Below are 17,763 nucleotides of genomic sequence, written 5' to 3'. Positions count from 1 at the left end.
ATAAACACTTCAGGGAATCCCTGTCCTGGACCCGGTGCCAGGTCCCGACCTAAGCCGGTGGAGGAAGCAGTTGGCTGCTTGATCCCAAGGCTGGTGAGTCCCTCAGACATCGGAGAGACACAGGGAGCCGGGCCTGCCCTCCCACAGGGGGTGTCACAGGCCACAGGGCGGTGTCACAAAGTCTGTAACCCCACCCCCACCCTCCAGAGCAGTGCCTGAGCTGAGCTCCTCCTCATCCCAGGTGGGGTGGCTCCTGCAAAGGCCCTGAGGCAGGAAGACAGGGAGCACTAAGAGGTGGAGCTGGTGAGGCATGGAGGGAGGGGCACTGTCAGCCTTCCCCCGGCTGGATTGGGCAGTGGAGGCGGCAGCTGCTGGAGGTGGGGGCTGGATGGCGGGGGGCCTCCACTAGCTCCCCCACCAAGGCGGGTCTGACCCCTCCCAGGGTGGAGCCCTCTCCTAGGAGGCCAGGGCAGGCACCAGGTCCCCCGTGACGTGTTTCACCTTGAAGCTTGAGGACACAGACTCTCCGGCAATCACGTAACCCATGTCGAGGGCGTCCCCTTCAATGGAGCACGTGAGCGTGGATGCCACGCCAGTACCCATGAGGGTCAGAGACAGCGTGTCTCTCTTGGTGATGATGTCCAGTGTTTCTCGGGCCTGAGAAGACCACGTCCATTAGCACGGAGCAGACATCTGTCGGAGGCGTGTGCTGGGGCTCTGGGAGCAGATCGAGCTCCCTAGCCTCCTCCTGCTTGCCCGCCAGAGGTGAGGCATGGCGGCGGGGGGGGGGGGGGGAAGGGGGGCGGTGCGGGGGACCAACTGCCTCCGGGGACGCAAGCGCACGGGCTGCAGCATGTGGGCCCCGGACTCACCAAGATGCTCTCCCGGGGAGAGAAGGACAGTGTCAGGACCTGGGTCTCGCCTGCAGGCAGCTTGCTGATGGGGGTCAGCAGGATGAAGGGGCCCCTGGGGTTCAGCACGGAGAACTCCACCTGTGGGCCCGGTGTCAAGGAGAGGTGGCAAGAGCAGGGCTGCAGCCCCCCCCCCCCCCCCAGCTGCCCCCTCCCACCCCCGCGAGCCACCTGGGTCCCCGCGAGCTTCCCGGGCTGGGTGTGGACAAGGATACGGTGAGGTCCTCGGGGGAGATGTTCTGGATGGAGACCTTTTTTATGCCACGGTGTCCTGAAATAGGGTGGTGAAGTCAGAGGCCCGGGGGTGGGGTGTGGGAACCCGGGCCTGGGCCCCCGGGGCGGGGGTGTGCATGGGGGGCTGGGCCCAACTGGAGCTCACCTACAGCGATGTCACCGAAGTTGAAGATGGTTTTGCCTCTGTCGGAGGTCACCACGAGAGACGGTGCCACGGCTGGACACCACAGCTCCAGGTACAGGGTATTGTGGGGACTGGGGGTGGGGCAGGGTGCGCTGAGGGCGCTGTGCTCTGCACCCCGCCCTCGCCTGCCCGCTTCAGCCTCCGTGCCCTTCCCTCCGGGCCCCCAGAACTGGTTCGTAGCAGAGGATGGACAGCCACTTTCTGGAAGACACCCCCTCCCCCACCAGAGCACTGCACCTGAAGCTCAGGGGTTCCGTCCCCTTCCTGTCTTCAGTGTCACCACTGGCAACGACACAGGGAACCACAAACTTGTCAAACCTCCCCTGGAAAGATCTGGCCAGGGTGGCCTGGGCAGCCTGGTACTCGTCCGAACTGGAATTAAGCAGCAGCGCACACTCACGTCCCTGTACCCACACTGTCCCCAGAAGCCCCGGGGGGCCCTGCCACACTCTCCCGGGCCCCAGGCCGGAGGGGTAAGGGGCAGCTTCCCGGGGGCTCTGCCCGGCAGTGGCCGTCCCAGGTATGTCTGACCAGCTGGCTTTCCCACCCTTCCCTGCTTCCTGGGGGGCCCTCCCCTACCCCAGGGTGCCGATCAGGCACCTAACCGGAGGGCCGTGTTCCTGGGGCCCCAGGCAAGGGTCCAGGGTGGGCAAGTGACTTGAGCCCGTCAGAGCTCTCCCAGCCTCACTCTGCACCCGGGGAGGCTGGGGTTGCTGAGCTGGGAATACAGGGGTCAGGGACAGCAAGGTCTCCCCCAGCCCGCGGTGTGAGGCTGCGCACAGGGACACCGGGCCCAGGAGAATGCGGTGGGCAGATGCCCCGGAAGCCAGAGCTTGAGGGGCCTCGAGGCGGTGCCCAGATTCAACTGTGTCTCAAGCTGGCCCAGCCCTGGACTTGCGGTCACATGGTTCAAAACAGCTCTGCTCCAGGCCTTCTGTGGGGAAAGTCTCCATGGGGGTCAGGGTGGGGTCTCATCAGACGGGCCCGGAGGGAGGTGTGGCCTTCTCTTGGGCCTACCTGGACTTGAGGTCCAGTTTCTGCAGCTTGGCAGCCTGGGTGGTGGAGGCCCGGGGCGGGTGGTCCCGGCCCTGCAGCCGCAGCGTGGAGAAGGACTGTCTCCTTAGGTCCTTCTTCTGGGTGACCGTGTCTTTGCAGGGCTGTGGGGTGGAGGCCAGCCCTGCTCAGCCCAGCAGGGGCCGTGAGGGGGAGCTGCTGTGGCCCCTGGCGGACTGACTCCTGCAGGAACCCCAGGGGCATCGGTTTGAAGGGGATGGGGACCCAAACACCAAGGGGCTCCTTCAGGAAGACTGACTGCAGGTGCAACGGAGACAGGTGAGTGTCCAGAGGGAGACACAAGGCTCCCAGTGCAGAGACCCCCGTGGGCCTGTGCACCAACTCGTGTTTGCCCTCAGCAACAAGGGAACTGAGGCAAAAGAGGGGTAAAGGGTTGCCCAGGACCAGGGGTCCTCCTTCCTGGTGCCTCTTCCCCTCGCTCACTGCAGGGAGGCAAGGGCTTCTTCCCCCCGTGTGTGCTGGAGCAGCTCAAGGTGGCACGAGACGCTGGACGAGTGTGCGTCCCCAGGGCAGCAGTGGGCGGCCGTCGCTCTAGGCCATGTGACTGCACAGCTCTGTGGGTCCGTGGGACCCCCTCTCCTGGCAGGAGCCCACGTACTGCAACCTCTCTGGGGCTGGCTGGGGCAGCGGGGCCTGGCCCTTGGTGGGGTTTATCCCTGGGCTGATACTGTCAAGTTCACATTTTTGTGTGTGTTTATTTATTTGAGAGAGAGAGAGAGAGCCGGGGGTGGAGGGGTGGGCAGAGGATCCGAAGCAGGTGGATGCTGTCAGCACAGAGCCCGACACGGGGCTCGAACCCACGAACCGTGAGATCACGACCTGAGCCGAAGTCGGACGCTCAGCCCACCGAGCCCCCCCGGGCACCCCTCAAGTTTACATGTGCGAGGCTGTTTTCATGGGCTTTCCTTTCCGGTTGTAAGAAGCCACACCTGCCCATCAGCGTGCCCTGCCGTGGCTCGCCCTCCCGAAACTGCCCTCTGGGGACCCAGCAGTGCTGCCGGCAAGCTGGCCCGGGGCCCGGAGCCTCAAGTGGTGCTGGTGTTCGGCTGAAAGCCTTTGTGCAGGAAGCCTCAGCCCCCCAGCCCGTGCCCCACACCCTTCTCCTCCATGTCCCCACGTACCGACTTGGCCTCCGCTTCTTTGGTCAGGGTCTGGAGGGCTTCCTGGAGGATCAGCTTGGTGGGGAGCACGGGCCGGAAGGCCACCTGGACCAGGCACCTCTGCAGAGAGAGGAGCCCGGAGCCCGGAGGGCGGAGCTGGCTCCCTCCGGTGCCCCGCCCTCCTCAGCTCCCGCTGTGCCCCTCCCCTGGGTGCCCCCACGTCAGGCTCGCTGACACTCCTGTGGGGTTTCAGCTCGTGAAGGCCCTTTCCAGGGAGGTGCTCCCCGAGCACTGCCCCTGGGGGCTTGGGTAGGTTCCAGTGCCTGATCATCCAGTCCACTCTTACCATGTAGGGTAGGGGGGCCGGCGACGGAGACCCCGCCCACAGCTCATGAGGCCCGAGTGGGAAAGGAAACCGTGTTCAGCTGTCCACCCTAACCTGTCTCTGTGGCTGGTGCAGCTGCGGGGCAGCCCCGGGCCCCACGGAAGCTCATCCTAGGTGTCCCCGTGCTCGGGACACCATGCGGCAGAGCAGGTGGCATGGGTTGCGGGGAGAGAATAAAGGAAAGGGGGAATAAAGGAAAGAGGGAGGGAGAGGAAGGGAGGGAGCACAGAAGCCAACTGCAACACCCCTTTTGGGGACCCATACTTAGGCAGTATTGGCTAAATTTAAAGAAACGCATTTTAAAGAACCACACTAATTGAAACCTGCCAGGGTCCAGGAGTCCCCAGCACGTTCACATGCCCCTCCTTACTTGGCCCTTGTGGCAGCCACCCCAAGCCCCAGGAGGCTGGGGTGGCCCTGGGACTGGCTGAGAGGAACCACTGCCTCCAGGCCCCCTAGCTCTGTCGGGCAGAGCAGAGGCAGGAGACCCTTTCTCAATGGGTTGGACGGACACCCTGCCCTTCTGATGACCAGGCCCTCTGTGCCCAGCTGCTGGGAGGTCCGGGGGTCTGTGTGCCCTCAGTCCAAACTGCCAGAGCCCCCAGGCAGGTGCTTGTGGGGTCAGCCGCCCGCTGGTGCCCCTGCCTCTGGGGCCGGGCCAGGCCTCCCCCGTCCCCGCCCGGCCCACCTGGGGGGCCCACACCTGCCTTTCCTGGCAGCACGGTCCCCACCAAGGGCGAGATGGTGATGGGCGAGTCGGGGGGCGGCAGGAACTCGAAGGTCGTGGGCCCCACGGGAGAGACGTCCTCGGAGCCGACTCGGGGAGCGGAGTGAGTCAGTGAGCTCATGCTCACGTGAGAGTTGATGACGTACAGCGTGGCCACGGATGTGTGGTACAGGGACGTGGCTGCAAACTTGACCTGGTAGTGGGACAGCCCCAGGGGCGGGCGGACGCCCACGGCTCGGCATGACAGCTTGAAGCACCTGGAAGAGCAGGTGTGGGCGGCTCAGAGGCGGTGCTGGCCGTGGGGCCGTGTGCTGTGGGAGGTGGCCTCCAACGGAGACGGTGGCTCAGGTTTTGCTATCTCATTGACGAATTTTACTATCTTTTGAAAATACCACAGACCCCTGCACACATTTAAAGTGGACAGTTAAAAATTCCATCCCAATTTGCTGAGGAGGGAATTTCTGGCTTATTTTTGTTAAACACTCATTGACACTTGAAAATAAAACGGATAGGGGCGCCTGGGTGGTTCAGGTTGTGACTGCGCGGTTCGCGAGTCCGAGCCCCACGTTGGGCTCTGTGCGGACAGCTCGGAGCCTGGAGCTGCGTAGGATTCTGTGTCCGCCTCGCTCTCTGCCCCTCCGCTGCTCACGTTCTGTCTCTCTCTCTCTGTTTCTCTCAGAAATAAACATTACAACAATAAAACTGATAACCTGCTCTTTAAATACGAGCACAGGAATCTATAAACCCTAGTGAGTTCATTTCTGTCATTACCCGTCTCAAACACAGACAGGTAGTCCACACACCTCCGTGGTGTGGGTGTGTTTGTTCGTGGGCGAGTGTTCTTGGACCATGTGTGAGCAGACTGGAATATGAATAAAATAAGATAATGTATTAAAAAAAAAAAGAACAGATATTTGTTACTTTAGCTGGTGGGATGTTTACAGTCCAGATCTTCGAACCCTGACTGCTACTACGCTCTCCTTGTTGGATTTCATCCTAATTACACATATTTTAATGCCTTAAAGGCTGATGTCGACACTGCTCTGTGATGGTAATGTTGCTCATATGTTGAAATAATGAAATGTATTTTTTGGTGTCGTGTGACCACAGGCTCTAAATGTTAAAACGAATCCTTGTGGGTGGAGAGACATTGGGGTTATTGTTAGGGATGAAGTGCAGGACTCAGTACATACACAAACTCTGCACTTCGCCCCCTCAACTCTTCCCACCCGTGGACTCATCCCTGCTCACCCACGAGTCTGTCAGACCCCAGGTGGCCACCGCTCCTGCCCATGGTCACATGCCCGGGACCAGAAGAGGGTTTGGCCCGTGGGCCCTGGCCAGCCCGACCCCACCCGGGGGCGCCCAGGCCCCCAGGCAGGACCAGACAGGCTGGCACGCAGGTGGGGACAGGAGAAGAGTCAGGGTTAGAGGCGGGTGGGCGGCGCGGCTCTGTGGGGAGGTGGTCCAGCGCCCGGCTGGACACCCGCACAGGACAGTGAGGACGTTCCTCACTGGGGACTGATAGTCTCGGGCAGCAACAGGAACCGGCCCCTCATCCCAGACCACCCGGTCTGCATCCTGGTCGATTTCTCTCCCTACCACTTCCTCCGTCCCATCTGTCAGGGTGGGAACGGGAGGCTCAGGGAGGTCCAGGGTCTGTTCCCATCACACAGCATGTCAGCACAAGTGGGGCTCATGTCCAGGTCCTCCTGAGAGCAGACAGGCAATCTATACACCACACACACTCGCACACACATGGCCACACGTGCATCCACACACAATGCACACACGTCCACACGTGTGTGCTCCCATGCTCTCCTGCACATGTACTCACACACACACAGGCACGCGCGCGCGCACGCACACAGATGGGCGAGGCTCCGGATCCCAGGAGCCTGTGCCTGGGTCTGAAGTCCCTGCAGCCAGCGGTGTCTCGGCCCGGCCCCGCGGTCAACCCGGCCGCCAGCGCTCGAGGACAGAGCCGGCTGAACCTGCCGAACGGGGCCCTCTGCGCGCCCCTCGCCTGCCAGGCTCACCGGTTGATCTCCGACTTGCAGACGAGCTCGAAGTTGTAGTCCTTGGCCTTGGTGGGCTGGAAGATCACGTCAAGTTGCAGCGTTTCCAGCGGCAGGATTGTCCCAAACCCGTCACTGGGCTGGACGTCCACAAACTGGCGGATGGAAAACCGTCGACGCCGAAGTGAGAACACGGTGATCTGGGGCTTATCGCGGGGGCTGCGTGGACACGCGTGGCAGGGGTGTGAGCGCATGTGTGTGCAAGTGTGTCTGCGAGGATGTGAGTGTCTGTCTGTCCGGGCATGTGTAAGCATGTCTGTGTGTGGAGGAGCGACCGTAGACCAGCACGTGGGTGTTTGTGAGCGCGTTCGTGTGTACGCGAGTGTCGGCATGTCTGTGAGCATGTCTGTCACCACACGTGTGATCACGGGTATATGCGAGCATGTCTATGTGCATGTGTGAGCGTGTGCGTGTACGTGAGCACACCCCTGTGTGATGTTCGTGCATGCATACGTGTGTCTGCATGCATGTAAGTGGAGGGTGGGGGGGGGTGGGGGGGCAGCCTGGTCTGAGCCCCATCCCGGCTGCCCTGCAGGGCCAGGCAGGCAGGAGTTCTGGAAGGAAGGGAGGGAGGGGAGTCCCGAGTCCTGGCAGGGCAGCGGGCCAGAGAGGGAGGGAGAGGCTGGGACAGAGAGAGGTGAGGTGAGGCGGTGGTGCGGGCAGTGGGGATGAGGAGAGGGACGGGCAGGGGGCGACGCCAGGCCGAGGCTCTTGGCGTGGGCGTGGGGCCTGGGGAGGGGTGAGGCCACCTGGTGCTGGGTGCCCGGACCCTGGGGTGGCAGCTGCCCCGGTACGTCCCCAGAGCTTCCCGACTCTGTCCCCGCACCCTGTGCCCCTCCCCGACCCAGTGAGGCACCTTGGGGAGCCCGACGAACCCAAAACCCTGGGGCAGGAGGGAGAGGTTGCATAGGCTGACTTGGGTTCTGACGGCCTCGTACACGGTGCAGTGGCCAAAGTCCACTGCCGAGGGGCTGAGCTCCAGGTCCGAGGTGGTGACCACCGCGTGTACCGTAAACCCCACCGGCTTGATCTGAAGTGCAAAGGGCGAGTGGGCGCCGGTCACTGCCCATCCGTCTCCGCAAATGTTTCCACCGACAAGGAGGGCACAAGCGTTGTGTCCACCTGGCAGCCGACGGTGTGCCCATTCCCAGACACGAGACTCTTTGTCTCGGCCACTTCCCTGTGGTGCCTGACTTGGGAGGGCACGGAAGCAGGTGCCAAAGAAGAGGGGAGGAGCCTCAGGTGGGCGGGGCGCGGGAGGGAATGAGTGCTGAGTGCGCGCGCGCGTGCACTGTGCGTGTGCACGTGCGGCCGTGAGCACACTCGGCGTGTGCACCCGGGCACGTGTGGGCTCAGGTGCCAGGGGGACGCCCCGCTGGCCCTGCACAGCCCTCAGGTCTCTCCCTCCGATCCACAACCCCCTTCCTCGTCTCCACTGTGCAGCAGCAGCCGGGGCGGGAGACAGAGCTGCGGGTCAGGTCATCGGAACCCGCCAGGGCCCTGCCTTTTGGGGGAGGCGCTCGGGTCCCGAAGAGTGTCCAGCATTCCTGGGAAGCGTCCCATGCAGACCTGGTCAGCCACCCGGATTGTCATTGGGGCCTCCAGGACTCTGCTTTCCTTGTCGAAATACTTCCCTGCGTCTTCTGGGAGGGAGTGTCTGAAAGAGATGGGATGCGCTCAAAAGTACTTTTCTCCTTTATATTTGGAGAACGACCGTAGAGCTGACCTGTGAGCGTGTTTTAGGTCACACAGGAGCTACAAATGATAGGAAATGCAAGAAATCTAAGAGCCAGGAGATGTGCTCCCCCAGCCTCCCAGCCCCGCGGCCTCCGGGCGCTCACCGCGGCAGGAACTTGAGCTGCACGGTGCAGGAGGACTGGGCCTGGATGTAGCCCGTCTCCGGCAGGAGCGCCATGTGGCCCCTCAGCTCCTTGCACACTTCAAACTTCAGACGCAGGGCCGCTTTCGACCTGCAGGACACGGAAGGACACCAAAGAGACGCTGTGCGTCTGGTCCCACGGGACAGACACACTTCTCACGGGCCAGACATCCCACAGATGCACGGTGCCTGCCCTCACAAGGCAGAGGGCGGGTGGGTTTTCACAGCTCGCTTGCTAAGGGGCGGATCTCCTGACGAGGAACTTTTTTTTATTTTGCACCTCCAAAATTTTTTTAATTTATTTTTTTAATTTACATCCAAGTTAGTTAGCATCTAGTGCCACAATGATTTCAGGAGTAGATTCCTTGGTGCCCCTCCCCCATTTAGCCCAACCCCCTCCCACAACCCCTTTCAGTTACCCTCAGTTGGTTCTCCATATTTATGAGTCTCTTACGTTTTGTCCCCCTCCCTGTTTTTATATTACTTTTGTTTCCCTTTCCTTATGTTCATCTGTTTCGTCTCTTAAGCTCCTCATATGAGTGAAGTCATATGATTTTTGTTTTTCTCTGAGTAATTTCACTTAGCAGAACACTCTCCAGTTCCATCCACGTAGTTGCAAATGGCAAGATTTCATTCTTTTTGATTGCCGAGTAATACTCCATCGTATATATATCCCACATCTTCTTTATCCATTCATCCATCGATGGACATTTGGGCTCTTTCCATACTTTGGCTATTGTCGATGGTGCTGCTATAAACATTGGGGTGCGTGTGTCCCTTCGAAACAGCACAGCTGTATCCCTCGGATAAATGCCTAGTAGTGCAATTGCTGGGTCGTACGGTGGTTCTATTTTTAATTTTTTGAGGAACCTCCACACTGTTTTCCAGAGCGGCTGCGCCAGTTCGCATTCCCACCAACAGTGCAAGAGGGTTCCCGTCTCTCCACATCCTCGCCAGCATCTGCTGTTGCCTGAGTTGTCAATGTGAGCCATTCTGACAGGTGTGAGGTGGTATCTCATCGTGGTTTTGATTTGTATTTCCCTGATGAGGAGTGATGTTGAGCATTTTTTCATGTGTCGGTTGGCCATCTGGATGTCTTCTTTGGAGAAGTGTCTATTCATGTCTTTTGCCCATTTCTTCACTGGATTATTTGTTTTTTGGGTGTTGAGTTTGATAATTTCTTTAGATTTTGGATACCAACCCTTTATCTGTCTTTGGCAAATATCTTCTCCCATTCTGTCGGCTGCCTTTTAGTTTTGCTGATTGTTTCCTTAGCTGGCAGAAGCTTTTATCCTGATGGGGTCCCAATAGTTCCTTTTTTTTTTTTGTTCTCCTGGCCTCCAGAGACATGCTGAGGAAGAAGTTGCTCCGGAATTCTTACAAACAGAAACACTGCCACCGAAGTATGTCTCCAGGTGGTTCTCAGAAACCTGAGACTTTATTGGGAAGACCTTTGCCGGGCAGGCACCTGGTGCAAGGACCTGGAGGGGTGTGGGGGCAGAGGTGGACCCCCACCCACCTGGAGCTCTGCCTGCCTCCTGCCCAGGCCAAGGTTCTGGGGGAGGCTGGGCCCCACAGGCCCCAGGATGACCAGGCCTTGTGGCTTCTCTGGGTTTTGTCCGTCTCCGACTCCAGAGCAGCCGGAGGAAGCCACGTGCGCCCCCAAACACACAGTCACCTGCTTCTGGTAAGTGCCTCCGGGAGCCCCACCCCCATCTGGGCTCACCTGGAACCTTCCTGTTTTCCACCATGAGGCTCCCCACGCCCCTGCCTCCCTTCGAGTCTCTACCAAACCAAGTCACCTGGCCAACTCTGTCACACACACGCGCCCTGCATATGCAGCTGGGGTCTTCCTTTACCCCATAGGCTGAGTGCTGCCCCCCTCCTCTTTCCCTGCCCTCCCCCAGAAAGTGGCTGCACCTTGCACCCTGAGATAGACTGACTGGCAGAGGCTGGCCAGCCCTTGTTCCCCAAACAAATCCACCGGAGCCCCTCTCCAGGCCCCTGACATTTGCGGTCCTGAAGCTGAGACAGGCAAGTCCCCCATGTGGAAGGACGGCCACAGAGGAAGTCTGCAGGACTTCCGCCCCTACGAGGCTGTTCTGCGGCTGGAAGCAGGGCCGGGCTACGCCCGGTGGGCCTGGTGTCAGCAGGTGCCGGCAGCAGGCGGTCTGGGGAATGAGCGCCCACCGAGCGCTAACCATGGCATTTGCCTTCTTTTCTCCACTTAAGTTGTACTTCGGTAAAAAGTATTTAGAATTGACTGCTCTGGTCTGGACGCCTTTGAAAACACGTTTCCTTCCTCAGGCCTCTGTCCACATTTCCTTTCCTGGCTGGGCTCCCCACTCTCCTGTCTGTGTCCACGAGGGGCCAAGGGCCTGGGCGTGGAGGGGTCCCGGGCTCCCGGGCTCCCCTGCCCGCCAGGCTCACCGTGTGTGGACGAGGATGGAGTCCTGATACAGCCGGTCGTACGTGCAGATCTTCAAGTCTACGCTGGGCTTTGGCACCCACACGGGCACGTCGATAGCAACGCCTGTGACTCTGAAATATAACTAAGTTTGAAGGTGTGATGTTAGGACACGCTTTTGTCCGCAAAGCAGGCAGTGACAGAGAATGCCAACACAGCCCAGCCTAGGCTTTTTACAAGCCTTACGAGTGCTGGGAACTTCATACTTAAACCAACTATGTTTTGGAGTTCTGTGGCCGTTTTCATATCAGATCATTTAAACAATCCTTTTTATTATCCAAATCTTCAAACGTAAAAAGATAGAATGGTGGGGCGCCTGGGTGGCTCAGTCGCTTAAGGGTCTGACTCTTGATTTTGGCTCAGGTCACGATCTCACTGTTCGTGGGTCTGAGCCCTGCATCGGGCTCTGTGCTGACAGCAAGGAGCCTGCTGGGGTTTCTCTCTCTCCCCCTCTCTCTCTGCCCCTCCCCAGCTCACACACACATACTCTCTCTCCCTCAAAAAAATAAGAAACGTTAAAAAAAGAACGGTATAATGGATTGTCATGTGCCCATCACATAGCTTCGTAATTATCAACATTTTTAGCTGTTTAAAAAAAAAACCCTTTTATCACAGAATATTGCATCACACGATGGGATGGACACTCCATAAACGGTCACAGTCAACACAGAAAGGGGGCTCAGAGGTCTCGAGGGACGAGGAGGAGTGGGAACCACTTCTCTCCCCTTCCCGGCTGCCGGCTCCTCCGGCCAAATGAGTCCTGGGTCTGGGGAGGTTGGGGGGTCTGTGGCTGTCCTGCAGGGACAGCATGTGTCCCTCGGTCTGGGCAGGGCCCTGGCAGGGCAGGTCCTGTCCTGCTGCTATGGTGGTGAGCTGAGGACTCCACATGCCTTCCTCCAGAACCCCCAGCCTGAGACGGGGCCACCTGCCCACAGGATGGAGTGGGGGCTGTGGAGCCCAGGACTTGTGACACTTAGAACACATCAGCGAGCAGGCCAGAGGCCACAGGGTCTCCGGCGCCAGAGACAAGAAGAACGTGGGGAACAAAGACGGCACCCGCTGGGAAGATGGGCTGCCGGGGGGCAGGAGGGGATTCGGGCGGAAGCAGGTAGCATCACTCCGAGGTAGGGGGAGCGGCTGAGTGCCTAGCAAGTGGCCGGGCTGATTCATGACATGGAGCCACCCCTGCAGAGGGTCATGAGGCCCGGGAGCCTGACTGCGCCGTCAGATAACCGTTAGGAGGAGGGCGATGCCCGTGAGCACCCGAGTCAGCAGCCAGGTGAGGTGGAGGGTGACACGGGACATGCCAGGTGGAGGAAAGACAGAGACTTGGAGGACGGATGAGGGACGTTCGGAGGGCCCACGATGGGGGCTGCCCGCAATGGGAGTCCCCGCGCGGCAGTCCAGCCGGGCTCAGTGACAGAGCCTGGCACAGGCCCGCGAAAGGAGAGCCACCCTCACTGGGGCCGTTCTCGCCGGAGACAGTGGGCAGCGTCTGTGGACCGCCAGGGGGGAGGCCCACCTTGGAGATGGGCAGCGGGGCTCGGGATGCAGGCCCTTTCTCAGCTGGGGAGGATGACGGTGTGGGGACCGCGCACGCCCCACTCCTGCTGGCGGGAGGCCAGAGGGAGGGAGAGCAGCCAGGGTGTCTGCTGCCCAGATTACCCAGCAGGGCCACCGCGACCCAAGGTCACAGCCCCTGTCAGGCCGGCTTCTTTAAGAGCTTTTGGTCACCAAGTTCTAGACTTTGTTCCCTCCTGTCACCTCTGTAGGGGCGGTGTGGGGTCCTGTGGGGTCACTGTGGGGTCCTGCAGGGTCACTGTGAGATACTGTGGGTCCTGTGGGGTCACTGTGGGTCCAGTGGGGATGTTATGGGGTCACTGTGGGGTCCTGTGGGGTCACTATGGGTCCTATGGGGTCACTCTGGGGTGTTGTGGGTCCTGTGGGGTCCTGTAGTGTCACTGTAGGGCCACTGTGGGGCCTATGGAGTATTGTGGGGTCCTGTGGGGTCTCTGTGCGGCCTGTGGAGTGTTGCGGGACACCATGGGTACTGTGGATGTCTTGGAGCAGTGTTGAGTTTGGAGGTGCCTGTGCAGTATGGTGACGGGGTTTTCCCGAAGCCTGGGGCTTCCTGTTATAAATAGGCATTGCCGTCTCAAATCCCTGAGCCCTGACGACCCATTCTCCAGAGCAGAGACACCTAACGAGGAGAAGGGGGGCGAGGAGAATGCCGTGATGGCGAACACGTCATCAAATGGTCACCCCTGAGCGGAGGTGGCCGTCATCCTGGCGGCGGGTGGTGGGTGTCAGGGAGGAGCCCCCGAGGCCATGGGCGTCGGGGGAGGAAATCTTAGCTGACCTGAGTAGCTGAGGGCCAGGAAAGGGGTAAATAAAAGGGACCAAGCTGCACCGTGGTCTGGTCTTCAGCACGTGAGGGCGAGCGTCTGGCGCTGAGGGCCCCTCCACACGAGAAGAGAAAGTCTCGTGGGATTTGGGGGGCCCTTCGTGGAATGGAAAGTGGAATTTCCAGATAAAGGGGGAAATGGAATAAATAGCAACGTGCTCATGCCAGGGTGGACGAGAGAACCGCGAGAGAGCCAACGGCCCCCTAAGTAACACAATTAGCCTGAAGTCAGAGGGACCGAGCGAAACAACTTCCTGCCAGGCTGTGCCAGGGCACTGGGCTCTCCCAGCAGGGACCGAAGACGGCAGAGGGACCGGCAAGAAGGATGGTGTCAGGGGACTCGGGCAGCGTGGGCGGACACAAGCCCCAGTGGAGCTGGCGGGGCCTGGGCACGGTCACTGGACCCGGGAGGTCGTGCAGGGGGCCGGCTGCCGGGCGGGAACACAGCTGGACGGGGACGAGGATACAGCGGCAGTGGCCGTCTGTTGGCAGCGAGCGCCCGGAAGGCACGGAGGGTAGAACCGAGGGGAACGAGCTAACTCCCGAATCCGCTGGCGGCCCTTAGACAGGTGCCGGCCTCACATCTACAATCTCAGTCTTGCCTTTGGTTACAACGAACAACTAATTCGGGCGCCTTGGGATTAGATCTGACTTGGGCTCGGGTCATGATCTCACGTGCGTGGGTTCGAGCCCCGCGTCGGGCTGTGTGCTGACAGCTCGGAGCCTGGAGCCTGCTTGGGATTCTGTGTCTCCCTCTCTCTGCCCCCTCTCTGACTCTGTCTCAAAAATGAATAAAAATTTAAAAAATAAAAATAAAAACAAAATAAAAAAGTTTGCAGATCACGTTCTCTGAAAAAATTTAATAAACGTGTAAGTAAGTAAATAAGTAATAAAAACTAACGAGTAAAAATTTTAACTACTTGGAAACCAGGCAAGGCGCTTCTAGCGGTGGAGAGCAAGGGCTCCGTGTGCGCGCACGGGTGTGGGAGCACGTGCACGTTCGCGCGCGCCGCGGTGCCGGCCATCTGTGCCACCAGCTGGCTGTCCAGGCGGGGGAGTGCGAGTGGCAGGGACCCTGGCACCCAGGCTGGGTACTCACCGTGGGACACTGCTGATTCTTAAACACGACCTTGAACTTGGTGTAGACCGCTCCTGGGATGATGGGCGTGAAGATGACCGGCACTTTGATGGAGCCGAAGGGGCCAATCTCCCCCTCTGCCACCTGCAGGCGAAGACAGTTGCCGCAGACACAGCCAGGCTTCCCGTTTCTATCAAGGCGCCTCCCCATGTCCTCACCGCAGGCAGCATCACCGTGAGGGGGCGTGTCCCTGGGTGGCCTGGCCCTGCCCTTCGAGGACTTACTGCCCAGCAACACAGTTGAACCCCTCCCGGCACGTTTCCTGCCCGTGTGTGTACCTGCTCTCTCGATGCCCCAGGGCCCTTGCACACGGGCGCACACGCACGCGCACACACACACACACACATGCACGCACACATGCACACCATGCTCTAGCCTGGGAGGCCCCGCTCGTGTCTTCTCAGAGTGGGACCCAGCGCCCTGCACCCAGGACATGGTGTCTGCTGCTCCAGTCCTGCCTGGCCCCAGGGGGACGGGGGTGGCCGCAGGCTGACTGACAGTGCAAACTGTGCAGAGGCTATGAGTCCAGACCAGTCGAATGGAAGGGCCACCCTGGGCCACCCTGCGGGCGGGGTGGGCAGGGGAGGCTCAGGAAGGGGGGCTGGGAGCCAGCGGGCCCGGCTGACCTCTCCCAGAGAGATCTCTGTCTGCTCCTCGTTGGGAGGTACGGTCATCACAGTGCTCATGGTCACTCCCTCTGATTCTGGAAGAGAAGGGAGTCCAGATGAGAGGGCTGGCTGGGCAGCCCGTGGGGGCCAGGGAAGAGCTGGGGTGCCGGGGGATCTGGTCCCTCCCTCTCCTGGACCACCGGCTGTCGTTTTTTCTTTAACGTTGTTTTGTTTTGTTTTGTTTAATTTTTTGAGACAGGGAGAGACAGAGCATGAACAGGGGAGGGTCAGAGAGAGGGAGACACAGAATCTGAAACAGGCTCCAGGCTCTGAGCTGTCAGCACAGAGCCCGACGTGGGGCTTGAACTCACGGACGGCAAGATCATGACCTGAGCCCAAGTCGGCCGCTTAACCGACTGAACCACCCAGGCCCCCCCCCCCCCATCCCCCTGGCTGTCGTTCTGATAAGACCTAGGCGGGGCTGCTGCCCTCCATCTGGCCCTGCCCTGCAAGGAGGAGCCACCCAGTGGTGCAGGAGGGGCAGAGTGGGGCAGGGCTTCCCCGGTGGACACGCACAGTGGCCACCATGGCCTCAGCAGCTGGAGGCTGGGGGCGGGAGGGGGGCGGGAGGGGGCCAGAGTTGCTCAGGACCCCGGCTAGGGGAGGGCAGGCCGGCAAGAGGAGTTGGGTGGGCGCGGTCCATGGGGTACAGCGGCCTGAGCGTCGGAGCAGAAGACGGAGCGAGCCAGCCCTTCAGGGTCTGGGGACAGGAGAGTGGGCTCAGAGGAGGGGAACAGAAAGGCCCTGCAGAGGGGAGGGCTGATGCAGAGGGAGGGGAGAGGCGCTGGGGTGCGGCCTAGGGGTGGGAGGAGCTTCTGGTGGCCAGTGGAGCTGACGGACCGAGGCCTGAAGGTCTACGATATCGCCTCTCAAATGTCACAGCCTGATCGCCAGTGAGTTCGTTTCGTCTGTGTGCGAGCTGCTGCCATGTTTCCCACCCGTGGGGCGAGCGTTCTGACCCAGCCTGGCCGTTTCTCGGGAAGGTCCCTGAAAGCAGGTGCTGATTCCTCTTGTGTGAGAAGGTCTTTCTGCGATTCTGGCGTGAAGACGCCATTCGATAGGAGAGCTGGGGCGCCCACCCAGGGGGCTCAGTCGGTCGGGTGTCCGGCTCTTGATTTTGGGTCAGTTGGTGACCTCTCGGTTCTTGGGATGGAGTCCTGCATCGGGCTCTGTGCTGACAGTGTGGAGCCTGCTTGGGATTCTCTCTCTGAATACACTGGGTTATTTGTTTTCTAATTGAGTTTTCAAAGTTCTCTACGTAGTTTGGGTATGTTCCTTACCAGACTTGTAATTTGCTAATATTTTCTGCCAAACTGTGGCTTACTTCTTCACTCTCTGAACAGCATCCTTAGAAGAGCAGGTATGTTTAGTTTTGATGAAGTCCAAGTTACAACTTTTGTTATATATATATATATATATATATATATATATATATATATATATATAAAATGTTTATTTTTTGGTGTTTATTTTTTTTGAGAGAGAGAGTGCATGAGCAAGCAGGGGAGGGAGGGAGGGGGAGAGGGAGAGGGAGAGAGAGAGAGAGAGGATGTGAAGCAGGTTCTGAGCTGACAGCAGAGAGCCCGATGTGGGGCTTGGACTCATGAACCATGAGATCGTGACCTAAGCTGAGGTTGGATGCTTAACCAGCTGAGCCACCCAGGCGCCCCTATCACTTTTATTTTTATTTTTGAATTATTTTCTTTTACTTCTTCATCCGAAGTGCACCCCTCAATCCCCATTCCCTATTTCACCCCCGCCCCTGCAGCTCCCACACACCATCAATGTGTTGTCTACAGTTGAGGCTGTTTCCTGGTTTACCTCTCTGTTTCTTTTTTAAATTTTGTTACTTGCTCATTCGTTTCTTAAATTCCACCTATGAGTGAAATCATATGGTATTTGCTTTCTCTGGCTGACAGTTCACTCAGCATAATACACTCGAGTTCTGTCCACGTTGTTGCAAATGGCAAGATTTCATTCTTTTTAACGGCTGAGTAAAGTTCCATTGTACATATATACCACCTCTTCTTTATCCACTCATCAGTCAAGGGACACTTGGGCTGCTTCCATAATTTGGTTATTGTAGATAATGCTGCTGTAAACATCAGGGTGCATGTACCCCTTTGAATTCGCGTTTTTGTGTTCTTTAGGCAAATACCTAGTAGTGCAATTGCTGGGTTGTAGGGTAGTTCTATTTGTAAGTTTCTGAGGCACCTCCATACCGTTGTCCGCAGTGGCTGCCCCAGTCTGGATTCCCACCGAGAGTGCAAAAGGGTCCCCTTTTTCCACATCCTGGCCAACACCTGTTGCTGACTTTAGCCACCCTGACAGGCGTGAGGTGACATCTCATGGTGGTTTTGAGGTCCATTCCCCCGAGGATGAGTGATGTTGAACATCTTTTCACGTTGTCAGTTGCCCATCTGGATGTCTTCTCTGGAGAAATGTGTGTTCATGTCTTCCATACATTTTTTAGTTGGATTATTTGTCTTTTGGGTGTTGAGCTGTATCAGTGCT

General features: G+C 59.0%; 1 protein-coding gene across 5 annotated transcripts in view; it reads right to left on the bottom strand.

The window, feature by feature from the left end:
* The window catches only part of CFAP74 (cilia and flagella associated protein 74), a 66,119-nt gene that overhangs the window by 3,326 nt on the left and 45,030 nt on the right, over positions 1-17,763 (bottom strand). For all 5 annotated transcript variants that reach the window (XR_009258491.1, XM_058719404.1, XM_058719407.1 and 2 more), the window contains exons 19-33: positions 15,208-15,284; positions 14,543-14,665; positions 11,003-11,124; positions 8,535-8,663; positions 8,263-8,350; positions 7,550-7,723; positions 6,655-6,788; positions 4,596-4,872; positions 3,525-3,623; positions 2,347-2,486; positions 1,567-1,701; positions 1,291-1,400; positions 1,127-1,182; positions 873-992; positions 502-657 (exon numbers count right to left, since the gene is read on the bottom strand). Coding sequence is in view for 4 of the 5 variants with exons in the window: in XM_058719404.1 (XP_058575387.1) it covers positions 502-657; positions 873-992; positions 1,127-1,182; positions 1,291-1,400; positions 1,567-1,701; positions 2,347-2,486; positions 3,525-3,623; positions 4,596-4,872; positions 6,655-6,788; positions 7,550-7,723; positions 8,263-8,350; positions 8,535-8,663; positions 11,003-11,124; positions 14,543-14,665; positions 15,208-15,284 (1,940 nt within the window). In the remaining variant the exon portion in view is untranslated. The remainder of the gene's footprint in view (positions 1-501; positions 658-872; positions 993-1,126; positions 1,183-1,290; positions 1,401-1,566; positions 1,702-2,346; positions 2,487-3,524; positions 3,624-4,595; positions 4,873-6,654; positions 6,789-7,549; positions 7,724-8,262; positions 8,351-8,534; positions 8,664-11,002; positions 11,125-14,542; positions 14,666-15,207; positions 15,285-17,763) is intronic.

The sequence above is a fragment of the Neofelis nebulosa genome, chromosome 2 (assembly GCF_028018385.1).
Source record: "Neofelis nebulosa isolate mNeoNeb1 chromosome 2, mNeoNeb1.pri, whole genome shotgun sequence".
Lineage (NCBI taxonomy): Eukaryota > Metazoa > Chordata > Mammalia > Carnivora > Felidae > Neofelis > Neofelis nebulosa.
This window is presented reverse-complemented; position numbering and strand designations above follow the sequence as displayed.